At 41.0% G+C, this 20729-nt stretch overlaps 1 protein-coding gene across 5 annotated transcripts in view; it reads left to right on the top strand.

Annotated features, from left to right (window-relative positions):
* The first annotated feature begins 9007 nt into the window (after positions 1–9007).
* The window catches only part of MAGI3 (membrane associated guanylate kinase, WW and PDZ domain containing 3), a 272982-nt gene continuing 261260 nt past the window's right edge, over positions 9008–20729 (top strand). For 4 of the 5 annotated variants that reach the window (XM_022584032.2, XM_089917642.1, XM_022584030.3 and 1 more), the window contains exon 1: positions 9009–9886. In XM_022584032.2, coding sequence (XP_022439740.2) covers positions 9571–9886 — 316 coding nt within the window. In that variant the 5' untranslated portion in view covers positions 9009–9570. Of the gene's footprint in view, positions 9887–20729 lie in introns of all 5 variants that reach the window. The other variant, XM_089917629.1, reaches the window with a different exon arrangement.

The following is a 20729-nucleotide window of genomic DNA, read 5'->3' as shown; positions in this document are numbered from 1 at the left end:
TATTTATTTATTGTATAACTGACATATAACATTATATTAGTTTCAAGTGTACCTCATAATTTAATATACATATGTATATGTTGCAAAATGATCACCACAATAAGTCTAATTAACATCCATCACCACACAGTTACAAACTTTTTTCTTGTGATAAGAGCTTTTCAGATATACTCTCTTAACAGATAGTTATTACGTATTTAAATGTGCCAAGATTAACTTTAGGTTCTAAGCACAGAAGCACTTCATCAGAACCCATAATATTTAGCATGTTGCCCTGTTTCTGGACTGAAACTCAGTCCTTCCCTCCTTCACCCCAGATCCAACAAGGTTACCCTCCATTTCTGAATAAAGGAAAATATAGATTTCATTTGGATATTTTTGTTAAGTATAAGGCCACAGTACCTGGTTTTTGAATGGGGTGTGTTTATTTTAAGCTCATGTGGTGTGTTTCCAATCATTTTTACTGTGAAATTTGGGACTGTGTGTTTGGAAACGCTTCACCTAAGCTTAGCCAAGTAAATGAGAATTTTCCTTCTGTTGAAGAAAGGGAACTTCACATCGTGCTTTGTATTGGAATCCACTGAAGGCACTGTTTATTTGCTTTCGGTCTGCAATGAGAAAATAAGACTCAAGGGCCTGAAGTTTTCTAACTTGTCAAAGAACCTAAAAGATTTTACATGATGGGAGAGCTCTTTTAAAACCGAGCTTGTGAGTTCCTGTATAAGTTAAGAAACAAATTCCACTTCTTATAACAACACACCCTGTAGATAAAAAAAACAATATATGTTGTTTCATAAGCATCATATGCTGTGAGAGGATGTTACCTTCCTAAGAGATTAAACAAAAACCTTGAAATTAACATTCCATCTCTCTGGATGCTCTGCTCAATAAACATAATAAAAGAACCTGTATAAATTTAAACTTAATTAAGAATTTCCCCCACTTTTTATTTTCTAACTTCCTACTTATCTTACTGTGAAGGGACATTTCAACAAAGCAATTACATTCCACAAAGCTTCTTATTAAATACAGTTGTAACATATTTCTTTAACTGAGATCAGTCTAGGAAATTAAAACTATAATTTGTGATTTCCACAGTGCATTCAACAGATTTTCATCTTCATTGTTTCTACCCTGGTCCATGCCACTGTCATCTCTCATGGGGCTCCTGTGCCAGGTTTCTCCCTGGCTTCCCTGCTTCTGCTGTCACCTCCATCCTTCTCTGTGTAGCAATCAGAACCATCAGTCTAAAATGTAAATCAGATTTTGCTACTTCTCGCCTTACAACTCATTATGCTCTGAATAAAATTCAAATTCCTTGCCTTGGCCTGAAAAGCTGTATGTGATCTGGCCCCCGGCCTCCCTTTCTGAATTCTTTTCCTACCCCTCTCTCCTGCACAGCCAGACTCAAGCCACGTTAGCACTCCTCTGTTCTTCAAATTCAGACACAGGTCTATCCAAGGTCTTGTGTTGGCCTGAGATTCTTGGATCTCGGGTCCTCACTTGGTTCCCTCTTACTTGTCAATCAGGTCTCGGCAAAATTGTCACCTTCTCAGCCAGACCTTCCCTGTGACCTGTATCTAATGTAGCCTGTGTCCTTTCCTAATCACCCATCACTTCATTCTATTTCATCTTCTATTATAGTACTATTACTATGGGAAACTATCTTGATCATTTACTTGTTTTGGGTTTACTGCTTTTTCTTTTTGAAGCTTACGTATGTATTGTTTTTTTTTTGACAACTTTATTGGAGTATAATTCCTTTACAGTGGTGTGTTAGTTTCTGCTTTATAACAAAGTGAATCAGCTATACATATATCCCCATATCTCCTCCCTCTTGCGTCTCCCTCCCTCCCACCCTCCCTATCCCACCCCTCTAGGTGGTCACAAAGAACCGAGCTGATCTCCCTGTGCTATGTGGCTGCTTCCCACTACCTATCTATTTTACATTTGGTAGTATATATATATGTCCATGCCACTCTCTCACTTCGTCCCAGCTTACCCTTCCCACTACCCGAGTCCTCAAGTCCATTCTCTACATCTGCGTCTTTATTCCTGTCCTGCCCCTAGGTTCTTCAGAACCTTTTTTTTTTTTTTAGATTCCATATTTATGTGTTAGCATACGGTATTTGTTTTTCTCTCTCTGACTTACTTCACTCTGTATGACAGTCTCTAGGTCCAACCACCTCATTACAAATAACTCAATTTCATTTCTTTTTATGGCTGAGTAATATTCCATTGCATATATGTGCCACATCTTCTTTATCCATTCATCTGTCGATGGACACTTAGGTTGCTTCCATGTCCTGGCTATTGTAAATAGAGCTGCAATGAACATTTTGGTACATGACTCTTCTTAAATTATGGTTTTCTCAGGGTATATACCCAGTAGTGGGATTGCTGGGTCATATGGTAATTCTATTTTTAGCTCTTTAAGGTGTTCTCCGGAGTGGCTGTATCAATTTACATTCCCACCAACAGTGCAAGAGGGTTCCCTTTTCTCCATACCATCTCCAGCATTTATATTTTTTGTGCCTTTTTTTTTTTTTTTTTTGTGGTACGCAGGCCTCTCAGTGTTGTGGCCTCTGCCGTTGCAGAGCACAGGCTCCGGACGCGCAGGCTCAGCGGCCATGGCTCACGGGCCCAGCCGCTCTGCAGCATGTGGGATCTTCCCGGACCGGGGCACGAACCCGTGTCCCCTGCATCGGCAGGTGGACTCTCAACCACTGCGCCACCAGGGAAGCCCCAGCATTTATTGTTTGCAGATTTTTTGATGATGGCCATTCTGATTGGTGTGAGGTGATACCTCATTGTAGTTTTTATTTGCGTTTCTCTAATGATTAGTGATGTTGAGGATCTTTTCATGTGTTTGTTGGCAATCTGTATATCTTCTTTGGAGGGGTTCGGGACACAATACCCCAATATATGGCAATTTGGCATATTGATTATTTTAAGCTGAAGGAGTTTGAAGAAACCGGCAGAAGCAGGAAGTTCTCGCTGTCCCCCTGGCCTTCATCCTTGAAACAGCTCATCTGACCCTCAGGTGAGAAGTGCCCTCCCTATGCCTGCAGAAAAGAAACATCCTCATATCCAAGATGGACAGATAATAGGAAAGAATCTGAGCAGACAGGCCTTGCTAAATTCCGCCAGTTTACTACACTTAGCTCATCCTCTTTGCCCTATCATATTTTCCCACGACTTGCCACTGTTCATCAATAGCATAAAAACACTCAGGCTTACCATTTCTTCTGGTCTTCATTTCTGAATATTACAAAACTTATATTACATAAATTTGTATACTTTTCTCCTATTTCTTTTTAAAGATTTTTTTGATGTGGACCATTTTTAAAGTCTTTATTGAATTTGTTACAATATTGCTTCTGTTTTACGTTTTGGTTTTTTGGCCATGAGGCACGTGGGATCTTAGCTCCCCGACCGGGTATTGAACCCGCACCCCCTGCATTGGAAGGCGAAGTCGTAACCACTGGACCACTAGGGAAGTCCTCTATGTTTTTCTCCTATTAATCTGTCTTTGCCAGTTTAATTTTCAGATCCAGCCAGGGACCCTAAGAGGGTTGAGGAAAACGTTTTCCTCCCCTACACTGTCTTCTTCCCCATGAAAGGAGGGACCTTGTACATCTGTTCATTGCTGTAAACCAGCACCTGAAACAATGCCTGTGCATAACAGGTACTTGAATGAATGAACGAATGAATGAATGAGTGGTCACTAAAGATAAAGGGCCCAGCCCGATGGGGGTTACACAAATGAATCAGAAAGGGACCCTGCCCTCAAGGATCTTGAGGTCTACTGGAAAACACATAGCGACAACATGCTATTGGTTTTGGAGAAGGATGAGATGACATCCAAATGACACCCAGCTGTGGGAATTCAAGGCTGGTCTTGAGCAGGAGGTTGTATTTAAGCTGTAATATAAAAGATGGTTTACTTTGGTATTTTCTGTTTCATTCAATGTTCTCTTTGTCCTGCTTTGTCTGGCAAACTTGACACTTGACTGCTTAACTAACCCCCCTTTCAAAGCATGTGGGCACTGCACTTGGTTCTGAATGTTCCTGTTCTGTGAATCTGGGCTGGATGCATTTGGTCATTTGCAGGTAAGTGCACTTATGGGCAAAAATGCACATTTATGTATGAAACATAGTGATACAGATTTTAACAATAAATTAGTTTGTCTAACTGAAAGAAAATTTTCCATGTATTTGCTTTCATAAGTGAGCATATATTTAGCATTAGCATACAAATTAGCCCATAGGCCTCGGCAAATAAAAATGCTAATCAAATATAAAGATACAGTAGGATAATTAATCCCAAATTCAGTTAGGCTATTCATGTTAGGCTGCATTGCATATATAATTTCCACAATACAGGTCAGTATGAACATTTTCTAAGGCAGTGAAAGATTTTGTGGATCAGAATTTTTAAAATTCAAGATGATTTTATTATCATCTGGGGGAATAAGAACAGGATAAATGTTCCTGTATTCTGTATAGAAGGCAAATATTTGTTTTATCTTTCCACTCCACTTCTCCCCTACCCTCTGCCACCTTAATACTTAAGAAAGACTTCATTCTTAAATATGATGATTTGATTGACTGTTACTAGAGATTCAGGTTTCCATGAAAGAAATAGTGAGAATATAAAAATAAATAAAAATTTCTCTCTACGCCTGCCTCGCTTTGGCACAGTGCCACACACGACTCCAGGGGCACTATTCACAGAGACTCTGATGTGAGTGATTTCCCTGGAGGTGTCAGCACACAAACCTCAATATGATGCATCTCTGCTTGTACAAAGGAGTAACTAAGCACGGGTCATCTGAGAAAATTTGAGAATTTATACTTGCCATTCTGAAGTTTTCCACTTACAGGGTATACTTAACTCTCAATAGGAACAGTCGGCAATATTATAAAACAAAACTTTCCACCTTGTCAAACAGTGTATGTGTGTGTGAGTGTATGTAAATTAGAAGCAAATCGAGCAATCTCTCCCCTTCATATTTGCTAAAAGACCTCCTCCCCGCCAAACTGTGTTCAGGTATTGTGCAGCCATACAGCTTACAAGACACTGGATCCCCCTCTGAGCACTAGAGGGGCAAACTGGATAAAAGTATTTCATTACCCTTTGCATCTTTAGTTTAGGAAAGGGCATTTGGGCAAGTCCAGCCAATGAGCTGGAGGGAAAGTGTTGCTGGGGCCTTTGGGGAAAGGTTTCCTTGATCTACTAAAATGAAATGAGGAAGGGAGAGACACTCCTTTCAGTCATTGGATATTGTTATTTGGAGCCACTGTAGCCATCTTGGGACCTAACTCATGTGTTCTGCATATTGAAACACACCTATCTTTGTCTCCATAGATTAGATGGATAGAGGTAGCCCAAAGAAACCTTGGAGATCATCATATTCAACTGTATCATTTATTGTTGTTAAACCAGGTTCCATATTATTTAGCTTATTAATATTCCCCTATGGAAATCACAACTATCAAGCCAACCATTAGGTTTAGGAAACAATGATAAATACGGATATGATCTGATTATTTGGTTAGGTGCCATTTTAGAGAGAGACATTTGCAATATGACTCCTTTAATTATGTAGTAATTTCCAGAATCGTGTCCTACCAGAATTAATTCACTGGGGTGGGGAGCTTATTTCTAGACTATTTTAAAACTGAACCTAAGCTTACTAAGATGAGTGAATTGAATATTTACAGAGTTATAAAGGTGATTTAGCAATGCCTTTGGCCTTGTCACAAATATTACTATTTAGCACAAACTAAAGTCACTTGAGTGTTCGTTTATATGACGACATGTTAAGTGCTTGCTTGACTCAAATAGCTCCATTCAGTTCTCACAACTTAGGTGAGTACTCTTATTATATCCATTTTGTGGATAAGGAAACCGAGGTTAGGTAAGATTAAAGTTTACTCAAGATCACAGAGCTAGTAAGTAGAAAAGCTGAGATTTCCAGTCTGACTCCAGAGCTCAAGCTCCTGATCACTGCAGTTTTCTGTTAAGAGTTAATATAATGGGCTTCCCTGGTGGCACAGTGGTTAAGAATCCGCCTACCAATGCAGGGGACATGGGTTCAAGCCCTGGTCCTGAAAGATCTCACATGCCACGGAGCAACTAAGCCTGTGCACCACAACTACTGAACGAGAGCTCTAGAGCCCATGAGCCACAACTATTGAGCCCACATGCCACAACTACTGGAGCCCACATGCCTAGAGCCCGTGCTCCGCAACAAGAGAAGCCACGGCAACGAGAAGCCCGTGCACCGCAATGAAGAGTAGCCCCCACTCATCACAACTAGAGAAAGCCTGCGCGCAGCAACGAAGACCCAATGCAGCCAAAAATACATAAATAAAATAAATTAAAAAAAAAAGTCAATATAACTTATTCTTGGTTAAGGCATGTGGCAGACACTGTTGGGTGCCTACTTAACAACTATTCCCTCTTTCTCCTCTGAAACAGAACTCCTATTTTGCTTGGGCGTGACTCATAATTAATGAACTGTGGCAATACCATTTTCTTTTGTCAGTGACTGGTCTGCAATGGGCACGTGACCATTTTCTGGCCAATAAGGGAGATTCTATGGAGTGGGGGGCAGTCTGGGAAAGATTTTTCTCCTTCATAAAAATGGGAGCAGTGGTGCCTTTTCCTCCCTTCCTGCTTGTACAATGACTTCTGAGGATGTGATTTCTGGAGCTGTGGCAGCTGCATTGCAATCTAGAGATGACAAGCCTGGAGATAAAAGCCAACATGAACGTGATGTTAGAGAGCAGGCACAAAAAGAGCTTGGGTCCTTAATGATATGATTGTGCTGCTGAACTAATCCCGAGACTACTTTCATCTGAACCTCATGTTAAAGATGTAATAAATAACCCCATGCTTTAAGCTACTGTTAGATGTTCTGTTCCTCGTGGCCAAAGGTATCCTGATGGATAAAATCTGGGCAGGGAAGGTGTTTTCCCAGAACTGCTGCAAAAATAAATGAGGTGGAGGTTATCACGACTTCACCCAGGAATCTGTTAATGTAGGTAGTAGTTCAGAAAAAAATACTCCAGCTTTGCCTCAGATCTGGGTAAATCTGAGCAATCCACATGATGTCTGTGCTAGGTATTTTCCTTTTTTCTCTCCAGATGGGCTGCTTCCTCTTCTCTGTGTGATTGACTGATAGGGACTTCTTCAAAAGGCTCTCTTGCCCTCTGGCTCCTGGTTGGATTTGGTTATTGGGATGTACCAGCAGGAGGATGGAGGAGGGAGGTGAGAGATCCTCCAGCTTTTTCCTTGGGTGATTACTTAGGCTGACTGCATCCCTGACTGAAGGTCTCAGGCTCCTGTCAGGCTGCCCTTTCTGTGATGAGTTTTGGTAACTGTTCCCTCCCCTTGCTTCTATAGCTCTAGGTGCTTATAGCCCCAGGGTTCCACATTTCTCTCCTGGTTTCCCACACCCTGTCTACATCTTTGAAAGTACCGTTTGTTTCCTGCCTAGGCCCTGACTGATACAATGGTGTGAACAAAATCACTGCTGCTGTTGAAGCTTGGGCCAATTTATCTGAGATGTGGTGAGATACTGTGGAGTTATTCATAGTTTAAATAAGGGCTTTCCCCAACCATTAAAAGGAGACAGGACACTACATAAATAAGAGTCATACTGCAAAAGTGAAAGTATCATAGCTCAGAGAAAACACTTTCCACCTGAGGACAAGGTATCAGAGAAGGCGACCTGGAAGAGATGGCATTTGGGCTGAGGATGGATAGAATTGTTTTAAATACAAAGACAGGGGAGAGTGTGAGCCAAGTCAGGGAGGAGAGAAAGCTCAAGAACTGTTTGTGAAAAATTAGTGTTGGAAGGGATCTAAGATGTCCTTTATTCACTGTTAGTTCTCGCTCCACCTCCTTTACAGGTGAGTTAAACTTGAAACTGAGATTTGGTGAAGGTCAAACAACAAGTAAGCAGCATTCCAGGACTCCAGCCCAGGTCTGCTAGCTACTAGGCTAGTTTCTAATCCACCTCTACCCCACCCCACCCTGCCTCATCTCAAGCAGTCTTACTTGTCAGTCTCTCCTGTTAGACTGTGACCTCCTAGAAAGCAGGACCTCCGTTTTCTTCAACCCTGAACCCCAGTATCTAGCACAATGTCTGATAAAGTCATCCTACTCCTCCTCAGCCACTAAAGGGTAAGAAGTACCTACCCCCTGTCAGGCACTACACTGATGTTTTATAGGTACCTCATGTAATCTTCACAACTTGGAAGGGTATAATTATCTCCACTTATCAGCCGAGGATGCCGTGGCTCAGAGAGGTTGTCTAATATGCGTGAGGTCACACAGCAGCAGTATGCAGGACTCTATTTTACCTTCCATCAACCAGACTCCGGAGTCCTTGCCTCAATGGGCGTTCAATAACTTCCGTTGAAGAAATGAACGAACGAGAAACATCTACTCATTGTAAGTGGTCGGCTGTAACTGGCCACCCCGAGGATCCGCCACCTCTGCCTTGGGACTCAGCACTTCGTCTCCCCTTCAAAGTACACCCGCTTTTCTCTGTGCCCGGTGCAGGCTTCCAAGCTCCTCCCCTCACTCCGCCCGGCTTGCCAGCCACGCCTCCACCTCGGGATGTTCGGCTGCTCTTCCTATCCGAGTTTTCTCCTGGCTCCGGCCGCCGCACGGAGGGCCTCTCTCAGCCCTGCAATCTGGAGCTGGTCCCTCTCCCCAGCCCCTCCTCTCTCCCTCCCTCACTCTTCAAACTTCTTTTTTCCACCCTCTTTAAACTTCAGTCATCCTAGTGCCCGCCTCCTCCACTCTCACTAACCAATAGGTGGTTCTCGTTCTCGTCAAGGGTCCGCCTCCTGCCCGCCGGGGGCCAATCCCCGGCGAGGGAGTCGAGTGCGGGGCTCGTTCCCAAGCGCCTGGCCCATGACGGCAGCGCGCCGGCGCCGCGCGGCGGGAGGGGGCGGGGCTCTGGATGAGGGATGGGCGAGGGCGGGGGGAAGGGAAGAGGGAGGAGGAGGAGGTTGCGGCGGGTTTGAAAGCGGCAGTTTCCTGGCAGCTTGGGCAGGCGTTGGTCTCAGCGCTCCAGCTCCGCAGCGGCCACGATCGATCCTGCTACGGGTATACGCGCGCTTCTGCGCGCCCCCGACGGATTTTTCCCGTTCCGGCTCTTCCCCCTTTACCTCCCCGCCCCCCTGCTTCTGCCTTTCCCGCCGCTCCGGCGCGGAGCCCGGGGGCCAGCGGTCGGCTGTGACCCCGCCCGAAACCCCTCTGGAGCCGCCCGGGGACAATCCCCTTCTCTTTTCTTCAGCCTAACCCGGCTGGCCCTCGCGGACCCCGGCCAGCCCCGGGGAGCGCCGCCGGGCGGGGCGTCCGAGGGGCGTCTCGGGGCTTGGAACGGCCCGGCCCCCAGCGGGCTGTGGTCGGGGGGGGGCGCCGGAGCGGCGAGGCCCCCCTCTCCGGGCTGCGCGGGCCGCCCGGGGCCCCCAGGGTGAGAGGGGGCCGGAGCGGCGCCCCCGGCGCCCGCGCGGGGTCTCCCCCATGGTGCAGCGGGGTTCGGGATGTCGAAGACGCTGAAGAAGAAGAAGCACTGGCTCAGCAAGGTGCAGGAGTGCGCGGTGTCCTGGGCCGGGCCCCCGGGCGACTTGGGCTCCGAGATCCGGGGCGGCGCGGAGCGCGGCGAGTTCCCCTACCTGGGGCGGCTCCGCGAGGAGCCAGGCGGGGGCACCTGCTGCGTCGTCTCGGGCAAGGCGCCCAGCCCGGGGGATGTGCTGCTGGAGGTGAACGGGACGCCTGTCAGCGGGCTCACCAACAGGGACACCCTGGCTGTCATCCGCCACTTCCGCGAACCCATCCGTCTCAAGACTGTGAAGCCAGGTACGCCAGCCCTGCCTTTCTGTCGCGGGGTGGGGGGAGTCCGGGGTGGGCGTCTGTGGAGCGGCGGCCCCACCCCACCGCTTGTCGTCCGCGGTAATCTTAGACCTCCTGGGTGTGCCGGGCTCCCTGTCGAGGGGGAGGGGTGGCGGTGGTGATTCCCATTTTGCCGGTAGGAAAACTGACCTCTGGCTTGGCGGGGCTGCTCTGCTAGCTGTCACAGGATTGCCACCAGAAGCTGGGTTTCCTTAATTTGTAGCTCCATCACCCACCGCAGTTTTTGACTAGAGGAAAAAACCAGCCCTTTTCTGCTCTCCTTTGTGGAAGAGGTCCTCAGGATTGTAGCATTTTCTTTGGAACAGTCTTAGCGCATTTTGTAATAGGGGAAAAGATCTTTACTACTAAAGGTACTTGGTGCCAAGGTTACCACCTAGTGTACCTGGGAGAGCTTAGCTGCTTCAGTGTTTCTTGCACACTAGCAATACCTCCGAGCTGACAGCCTAACTTGTCAGCCCAGGTGGTTCAGGTGTCTGGGTACCGATGGTATGCAATATGCGATTTGTGGCCGAATGGTGTGTTCTTGCAGGGAGCTGTTGGATAGTCTGGGTTTCCAAAGAAGACCTAGGTGCCTCCTAGGAGTAAAATCTTTTGTAAATCTTTGATTTTACGGAATTTTGTTGAAGTGGTGGGTTGCAAAGGCCCCTGTTGCCCAGGTGTCTTTTATGCCAGTAAAATCTGCTGCAGAGCTCGTTACGTTTATGGCATACTTGCCAGTTTCAAAGCATTGATCAGACTGCGTACAGTGATATCTGATAGGAGGTAATAGCCCTCATGTGTTTGTTGTTGACAGCATCGCTGGTGGTTTCACCATTGGCAGAATGTGATTGTTTCCTGAGATGTTTGTAGGGGAGAGAATTATGACTACAACGTTAATAGAAATCAAACTATTTTTTCTGAATGTGTTCTACTGAATATACAGTGCATCAAAATATAATGGTCTGCTTAATTATGACTTGGGCTAGAAAAATCAGTCCATCTCTACACTGCAAAATGCTAGAAAATTCTGGAGAAAAATTTAACATGTTGTCTCCCTCACATTTTTTTTTTTCTGTATCAGCAGCTCACTTTAGAAATATCTCTTTAGTAGTCCTTAGGCTTAATGGGAACTGATGGTTGTGCTGCAATATCCATATGTGTGTGTATTGTGGATGTATACACACACACACTCACGTGTCCCTGCAATCTTAAGATTTTCTGCATATGGTCTATTCCATCACATTCATTTTAAGCTTATGGGTTTATGTGAGGTTTTCTTTTTATTATTAATTTTAAAAACTTTGGCAGACTTCAAACATCTTTTTCTGTATATATATATATATATATATATATATATTTTGAATTAAAAAATTCTTTCTTAATTCAAACTTTTAGAGCCATATGTGAAGGGTAGAGGAAAGGCTTTGGGGGCTATAATTCAGCCAGTCAGGCACTCTCTGTAATATGCAAAATACTATATATACAGCATTACTGGTCTAAGTGCGATTTAGTTCAAATCCCATGAGTTAGGGAGTAATGAGAACATTTGCATCATTGCTTTGTGTTTTGTTTTGATTAGTTGGGGGCATATATGAGAGTATAACTTATTTTCAAAAATAGTTTAAAAGATGATAGAGGAGGAAGTTGATATATTCTCAAGTTATTGTGATTCTTTTAGAAGACTGGGAAAATGTGTCTTTCATTGATATTAGCCTGGTCCGCATGTTATTCATTTTCTCAGCCTTTATATAAAATTTAAGAAAATAATTTAAAGTTTAGAGTGTATTCAGTGATGTTACTTAACTGTGTTTAAAAAAAAAAAGCCCCAAAATGTAGTTGACATTTTTGTAGTAATAAAAATTTTCCCTCCTGCATACTGTCCTATTTTAACTGTTTAGCCAAAATAAAGTGTACTGGGTATAGCACATTTTGTAATCAATAATAAAAGTTCGGAATAGTACACCTATTTTTTAAAGATACACTCTGCTTCAGTAATTCCTAAAGGATACCACTATATGTCATCTGAGACTAATATTCTTGTTTCTAAGCAAGTTGTTGATTTCTTTGAAAAATAGCATTCTTTGTTTCTTAATAGCCTCATGTTAGGCATTATATTAAATTGTTTCTTAAATGGCTTTACATAAACAACATTTGCTATAAAGTAGCAAGATTTTTGCAGGTTTAAGCACATGACTTTAAATATTAGAAACTAAGAACTTGAAGAAGTTATTTGTAAAACTTTGAGTGTGATTATAAACAGCATATATATTATCTCCAGAGGAGACAAAGATTTTATACTGTTGGGATTAAATTTGAAAAGTATGAAAATACAGAGTAAGGGAATTTAAAAAGGAACTTGCCCTGCACATTGGAGGTTTTTTCCCTCTCCTTTTATCTAAACTTTGTGAGAGAAATGGATTTTTCAATTTAATAAGGTATTTTAAAGTGTACTTATTAGCACTCTGTCTCTTGTCTTGATTAATAACTCTTTATTAAATTATAGTTATAACATGCCATTTAGAAACTAGCACAGTGCAAGAGTAGATTCAGCCATTTCTGTAAGATGTATTATTAGTGGGGAGTGACCTCCTATTGTCTTCTGACAGAGTCCACGGTGGAAGGATGAGCTGGACTGTAGGACATGACTGGTGTAGCGCCGTTTCTTTCTTGATTTCTCCTTTCATCTAGTAGATGTTAAAGGTAGCTCAGCCAAAGCCAGTACCCTCACCCAGATGATTTAACAAGGGTTCTTTCTGGTAGTGACTATCTTTCGCTTTGACTTGGGGTTTTATTTATTTATTTTCTTTTGTTCTAATCTATTTGAAAGTAACTCTTTAAAATATGGTTCCTAATCTGAGGCTTTTGTGAGAGAATTAGGAAATTTCTCATTGAATTCTTATTATTAATGTAGTACTTAGCATTCAGTACTTTCCTGCTCCACCTAATTCTTGGCTCAAATTGTCACCTGTTTCTTAATTACAACCTTGTCATTTATTTTTCTGCAAGAGAAAAGTTTTCACTTGAATTTGAACTTTGTATGTTCCCTGTAGTAAAGGAAAATGAACTTTGGACCTCTGGTGGAATTGTTTCATGATATAGTCCTGTGACCAGGATTAGTTTCTTTGATTTTACTTCAGAGTATATTTTTAAACAATTTCTATTCTGATTAATGATAGAAGCAGTTAATTTTATTCTAAAATTCCCCAAACTATGATCGTGCAGAGTTTTATGGAATATTTGCTTCATATACCTTAAACACACATTTTCAGCGGTTGTAAATTACGTGGACTTTATTCCAGAGATTAAGTATTGACACAGTAAGTATATGAAGTCCTTGTCTACTGCTTTATGCACATAGTGCATTTTCTACCCTGTCTGATACTGTATCTAGAGATAAAAATCACGAGGAACAATCTTTCAGTTTGTTTAAGCAAAAGCTAATTTGAATCTTGTTTAATGTTAATTAAATGTAGGTAAAAGTCTTCACCACTGACTGAGGCATCCAGTTTATAAGGGAATTTTGTTAAAATGAGCACATTCCTAGAAATACTTTCCCCATTGGTGAAGAAACATTACAAAATGCTTTCAAGTAAGGATTTTTTTTTTTAACATCTTTATTTAGGTAAGGATGTTTATGTTATGCCAATAATGAATAACTCTACCCCTTTATTCTCTTAACTTTTGGATCTTTTTATTACTCTTTTTGGTTTAGTGGGTTATTTGGGACTTGTGAGTTCTTTTTAGGTGGTTGTAACATTTAAAGAAGGGAAGGGTGAGAGAAATTGCTAGCCTCAGAGGTTTGCAATACAAAAAAATTCTCGATACCTTTTCTTAAACAATAGAAACAAGAGACTGGGTGACGCAGCCCCTTTGTTAGGGAAAATAGTATCAAATTTTGATAAACCTTAAATTTGAAACTTTCCTGCTTTTTGAAAGTTTGGTAACAATTTTTGGGGTCTCAAGTTGGTTTTAATAACTCAAGGTTTGGGTTCTGGACTCTATTCATTGGCACCTTCAATTCAGATGACTATTGGGCTTATACCACAGTGGCAGAACAAACAAACTCTTAACATTTGGCTCTTTCACTTTTCAAATCATTTTTATTTTATTCAGTTTAATGCTGAAACTGATTTTTATGGAACATAACTCTGTGTTCCTGAGGAATATAAATTGTTTTCCTTCTGAGATCTTGGGATGTACTTCATAAAACCTCTTGTTATGAGACACATTTCAGTGTTTTGTTTTTTTTTTTTTTCCTGGTCTTTATACATACACACACACACGCATATATGGTAAAACAGATCTCCTTCATTTGTTCAAGTATCTGATTTATGAAGTCAGTGCATAATCTCAGGTGAATAGTTTCATATAATGTGTATACTATATAACCCCTAAGTGCTCGTAAATTTTGTGGGCACTTAGTGTTTGGGGAGTGTGTTGCAGGAGAACTTCATTTTTATGAACCACTTCAATATTACCCACCAGTTTCAAACTCTGCCAATTTCCAAGTCAGTTTTTGGTTGGTTTTGATTCGACAAAGGATAACTTTTGGTGTTGAAGACTAGAGCTGTGTCTTCTATAATTAGTTTTGTTTCTCTTCTAAAATTTTGAGAAATAATCTCCTTGCAATACTACATTTTGGTAGGGAGAATGAATGCCATTAATTTAAAACTGTTCTTAAGGGTAAGATTTTCAGTAGCTCGGAGGCTGGTGTCGTGAGAGATTTGTTTGTGGGGGAAGAGAGGCAAGCTCGTTGCTCTTCTCCTTGAACAAATATTATTCGGAATGTTTTCCCAAAAGTGTTTATTTTACTTTATAAAGAGAAAAAATAAAAGTTCTATTAGTGGCGCACATTCATTCCCTTCTCAAACATTTAGTGGTGAACCCACTGTGTGAGCTATGTTTATAAAAACATAAAATATAAAAATGAGTCAGAAATGGCCTCTGTTTTCAGGAAGCTCTCAATTTATTGGGAGCTTCATGATTCATTGGTAAGCAATACCTGTAGTAAGGATTTTACCGTTTTCACTTTTATCCCAGTACTTAAACAAAACTCTTTAGGTAAGTTTTAGTATGAATTGTGGCAGAAACTGGGATAATTAATTGGCTGTTCAGCATGCTGTTCTAAAAAGTGGTGTGGAGTTGCATCTTGGAGAGAAAGGGTGCTCAAGTCATGACAAAAAGAGGGAAATCAAATATAAACAAAATTATCTTTTGAAAAGTTCTCAAGCTTAAATTGCCCTTAAAATACATTGTATCTGTGTTCTATTTACAGTGTATTTTACAATACAATTTTGTATTTTATACATTGTGTTTGTATTGTACCATTTTTAGGCTGAGTCTTACATGCCTGCTTTTCCACCTGTGCTGGAACCAATTGCTATATTTTTGTTGAACACCAGATGAAGTAGTTTGCTTGCATTAAAGAGATATGTTTTACAAAAAATACCTATCTTTTAATTCGGAGAAATTGTCCTCACCTGGGTATGCATAGTGAGTTATAGAAGTTAAATGTGTACATGAAGTGAAAGAAAGGGTACATTCTTTTTAATGTCTTGTTAGAGTCTTTACCACCAGCGCTTATTTTCTGACTTGGATAGTTGGGGAGGGGGTTATGAAGAGTTTTGAACTCAGCCTGGCTTTGAAAGATGGATATCTTGGTTGAGTGGAATTAAGATCCTCTCAGTAGTAGGTAAGAAGCAGAGGAGGAGCAAAACACAGGGCAAGAATGTTCAGTACAGAAAGGTCTACGGTATAGTCCATATCAGGAGTTTTTGTGTGTGTTTCATGTGTGTAAAAGCACAAAACCCACATTATAGAATAATTGGAAAATACAGGGAAAATTATATTGTTTAAATGTGTAGGTAGTTCCGTTATGAATTGTCTCCTATAAGTTTCTTTTTTTTTTTAATTAGAACTTGAAATATTTTTTCTTCTATAAATAATGCTGGTAAGGAGCTTAATGCTATTGAGAGACTCAGTAAGGAGTATAGAGGGTTAAACTTTTCTGTTATAGTTTATTTGGGGTTTGGGGTTTTTAATATTGTGTAATGGGAATTGGAAAGATATTTTGCTTCAGATTTAATAATTAGGATGCATTCTGTTTAGCAGCTTTCCTTCTTCCCGTCTTGTGTATGCAATATGAACAGTAACTGATCTACTTAATTAAAAATTTCTGGCATCTTAGGCCCTTTGCTGTATTTTTTTGCAGAGAATTTAAAACACATAATTATTTTTCTTGCTTCAGGGAAGTTTGTGAGAGGTAACCCTGTATCTCATTGTTGTTCTGATTGGGAATTACCTGTGACTGTGAAAAATGGGATTTTACTATACATGATGACATTTAACAGAAGTAGTTTTATGAAATGAAAATACTCCAAAAGGGAGAAAAAATAAGCATTTATTAATAAATGCTCTATTTCTGAACTTAAATAGAACTGTGTTAATTGGCTTTGTTTTTTATAGCTTAGATTTCAGCAGGAAGAGAAAGAAATTTCGATTCATGTCAGTTTCTGTATTGGTAAGGATTCTGTACTGAGAATCCTGACAGAAACACTTCTTAGGCTAAGAAGAAATGTATTGGCTTATGTGCATGAAAACCCAGGCATTGGACAGTAAGAGCTAAACTCATGTTCTCAAGGACTGTTTCTTGACTTTCTTTCCTCCAGGTTGGCCTCTTTCTGAGCTCCACTCTGGGTAGCAGGAAAGGTGGCTCTCAACCCCCCAAGTCATACAAAGTCCTTAAAGCTTCTCATCTTTTTTCTGGACTCCAATAACAAATCAAATCTTATGCTGAGACTTTGATTGGCCTTGTGCTCATCACAGACCCATTGTGGAGAGAGGGCCATGGGTATCCTGATTGGTCAGGCCTTGGTGACATGTCCGCTTTTGCAGCTGGGTATAGAAAGTATAGTGTGATTAATAACTGTACCAGAACTCCAAGAGATAAGGGAGGGGTAGTTCCTCAAAAGATGGATGCTGGGGAGACAGTACTGCAGGAAATGGCCTCTTTTAAAACATTTAATCTCTCCTACTTTGAAGCCAACAACAGTACACGGTTGTCATAAAGCTCTCATTTTTAAAGACCAGATATTGGCTGTAGACTGCAACTGAGGCATTTATTTTGCTCAAATATTTATCATTTTTGATATATTTTTATCAATTATGATCATTTTTGATGTTTTTATCTAAAAACTGCTTTCTTTAAATGCAGGCTCTTTAAAAAATTGAGATGTTGCTACCTTAATGTGCATAATTTAAAAGTGCAGCTTGGGTTTTTCTTCAGTTTTCTTTGAATTTTTTATATCAAATAAGATTCTCTAAATCAATGCTGCTTGCTCTTAGGTAGATAGAATACTTTGGAGGATCATTTAATTATCTTTGACATTGAGAAAATTAGTCTAGTTAATGCAGTTTTTTTGTTTGTTTGTTTGTTTGTTGCGGTACGCGGGCTTCTCTCTGTTGTGGTCTCTCCCGTTGCGGACGGAGCACAGGCTCCGGACGTGCAGGCTTAGCGGCCACGGCTCACAGGCCCAGCCGCTCCGCGGCATGTGGGGTCTTCCCGGACCGGGGCACGAACCCGTGTCCCCTGCATCGGCAGGCGGACTCTCAACCACTGCGCCACCAGGGAAGACCCGTTAATGCCGTTTTTAAAACTTAATGTTGTACCATTTTGAAAGTGAAACTCTAAACCAGTTGCTTTCTAAGATGTTTTGCTTTTAAAACAATGGTCTTTTTTAAACATAAATTAAGACTGGATTATTATTGTGTTATTTCTAAGGGCTCCCCAATATTACCTTTTAACCATGATCTCATAGAAGTTATACATAAAGGAACTACTTCACTGACTCTTAAATTTGAAACACTGCTTAAGAGTGAAATATGAATCTGTTTAATCACCAAAAAAGTTACTTGTACTTGTAGGATAAAGTCTAACCCACCTTTGTTAAGTTTTTTCCTGCCTCCACAGAGGTACTTAGAGTAGAGGTGGAGGGTTGAAAGAGAGGGGCGGGTACTCTGAATATCTTTTCTCGCTATTTTTATAGTCTAATTATGGTATTAATGTCTTCAACTTTGCCATAAAAACAATTTTAACATCCTTCACTTTATGTATGACATATACAGTAGGAGTTTGCAGTTTTGCCAAGTGTTGTCTGATAGTTGAACCTTTAGTGAATGTTAAATGTTGGGAGGTTATTGGTAAGTACACTTACTGTGCAAAAAAACAAACATCCATGGAATTGGTTGTGATTTGTCAGTAAGAATCGTAGCAGCGGCTTTGATTTTTAGGTTGGTTTATGTCCCTCTTGGAGTATCTTTAGACGATATTTGGAAAATTTCAGTTCCTACTTCAGAAGCTTGTTAGGACCAGAGTTCTCCAATATTAATTCCATATATTAAGTCATAAAATCTGTTAAACTAATATAGTCTTCCTCACAGAGCCTCTGTAGCTTTTGGCAGAACACTTTGTAAAATATTATTAATTTTAGCTAAGGATGCTATTCACTGATTTCAGTGTTTGATTTAAGTTGGAATGTACATGCTAATGATTCAGTTCCCTCTGAATAGAGTTAGATTTGCTAAGTAGAGCTATCTCACAATGTAATGCTCATAAGTGAAGTGACACATCAACCTCCCTTTGGTGGCAACTCTAAGTTGACAACCTTGCTCTAAGTCTAATAGGAATATTCTGACTTGGGGACTTGTCATGATAATGCTAGCTGCCATTTATTGAGTAACCATCATATGTCAGGGTGTTATACACCCATCTCATTTGGTTTATAAGAATGTGTGTGTTGGCATACATGCATTCCTGTAAAAAGTTCACGTATTGTTACTTTCCATGAGCTGGGGATTATCATCTCCCTTTTACACATGAGAAAACTGAGGTTTGGAAAGATCAGCATGTAGAAGGTCAGACAGACTCACAGGAGGACTATGAACTGAAACAGTTTTGAGTCTTCCTTCTTTGCATTCCAGATAGAATATTATTTCATTATATCTGAAAAATCTCTCTTACTTCCCTTTTCTCTATTAAAAGGAAAAACCCCACAGTTCTAAATTGTTTGAGTGGGTGTTAAATGCAGTAAAACACTGGGCAAGTACTTAAAAGCTTCATTGCTTGGTTCTGTTTCTAAACAAAGTTGTGGCAGTGCAGATTAATCTTTACAGTTCAACTGCGTGGTAAAGCAGTTGTTCCCAAGAATTACTAATCAAACAAAATCTGTTTGATAGCCTTAATTCTGGCTGTCTTTGTCAGAAAATATTTTCAGCAGGTATATGTAAAAGCTCAGATACTTTTAGGATTAATATACTTGTGAAAATTGTGTACTTGAAACTAGAAAGGATATCTTGTTCTTGTGTTTCCTGTTCACTTGCTCTAAAATTCACTCCCCAGGAAGGTGTGTGTTAGCACACTTATCTTGAGACAAGTAGCCTAGAAAATGTTCTGAGGAATGTAAGAATGTGTTTTGGAATTAGGAATTTTTAATAAGTATTTAGACTCTGTTCAAAGTATACTTGGCTTAAATAAAACTTAGCCAAGCTAGGCAGAAGAATAACTCATGGTATTCAAGTCAATCTCTCTTCTTTCAGCCTTCAAGTACTGCACAGTAAGGTGGTTCCTTTGAAGAGGTAGTTAAAGCAGGCTGTGGAATACGGGCACCTCTTATTCTTCAAGTGTTTGTGCTTTATGTTTTCTATTTGGGCTTAAAGTCAGTCACTCAACTGGAAGGAATCATAGCAATCCAGCCAGTACCCTTTGTCTACAGATAAATAAGTTGAGGTTTAGCAATGGCAGGTGACTCTGCTCAGCATGAAGCTGGCAGAGCAGGGACTAGAACTCAGGCTCCTTTTATTGTTTTGGCTTCTGGCTGAAGAATTTCTGGAAGAAATTTGTGAAAAAAAAAAAAGAATTAGCCTGGTTAAACATTTTCTGTCTCTTTATGAAATCTGCATTCTTTTGGAATTAAGTATAGCATTCTGACTCAGTTTGTTAGGCCATCAGCATGCATCAGTGTCGTTAGAGAGAGTGGTAACCCAGAAGTTGGAGCGCAGGGGAGAATTGTAACCGTTACATGCCTCAGGTTTTCAGGGCATTTTTAGCCTTCCATAATGCTGTAGCTTATGGCTAAGATTTAAATAGTCAGAAAATTGTTAGCTGGTGTAACAGCTGAATACTTAAGTACTTTTTGCTGTTAGTTGTTTTAGCTTTGAAAAATTTTTTCTTATCAGGAAGATTCTTCACAATGCTTTCAGGAAAGTCCTTCTGAATGGGTGCTGCTGTGTGGTAGACTGCTATTCCTGTCCCATCCTTGCCTTTCCCTGGAGGGGTGATGAATTCCTCTGATTTAGAGCCAGCTATACTTTGATTTTTTTCCTCCCCTTGACTGACTAGGGGATGCAGTGGGGGAAGATGAGTTTTAGGGCCAGGGACTGCTCAGGGGTGTGGTGGATGAACCATCAGGGGCACTTCTGGTTCAGGGTCCTTGAGCTTGTCTGGCTGTAATGAAAGTTGACATAACTGCCACAACCGAGGAACTGTGCTCCTGCTGGGTACAGGGCAGGTAGATGTCTCAGGTTATGGTGAGCTGGCCACAGCAGAGGAGAAGGTATCACCTGTGTGAGACAAAACTGAAGAAAGGGGCTTGAGGTGGCCGTTCTGGGGAGACTGATGGGAATGGTGACATCTTGCTTGGGCCCTTTTTATGTCTGTGAAAAAACAGCATGAGTGCAGACATGAAAAAAAAACCTTTCTGTATACAGTCAATCCCCCATGTACTCCTTTGCAGTATCAGTCAGGGTTCAGTGC

Source organism: Delphinapterus leucas, chromosome 1 (assembly GCF_059928025.1).
Source record: "Delphinapterus leucas isolate spDelLeu-1000000601 "Yukka" chromosome 1, BTC_Dleu_Yukka2, whole genome shotgun sequence".
Classification (NCBI taxonomy): Eukaryota; Metazoa; Chordata; class Mammalia; order Artiodactyla; family Monodontidae; genus Delphinapterus; species Delphinapterus leucas.
Note: the sequence above shows the minus strand (reverse complement) of the source record. Positions and strands in the feature narration are given on the sequence as shown.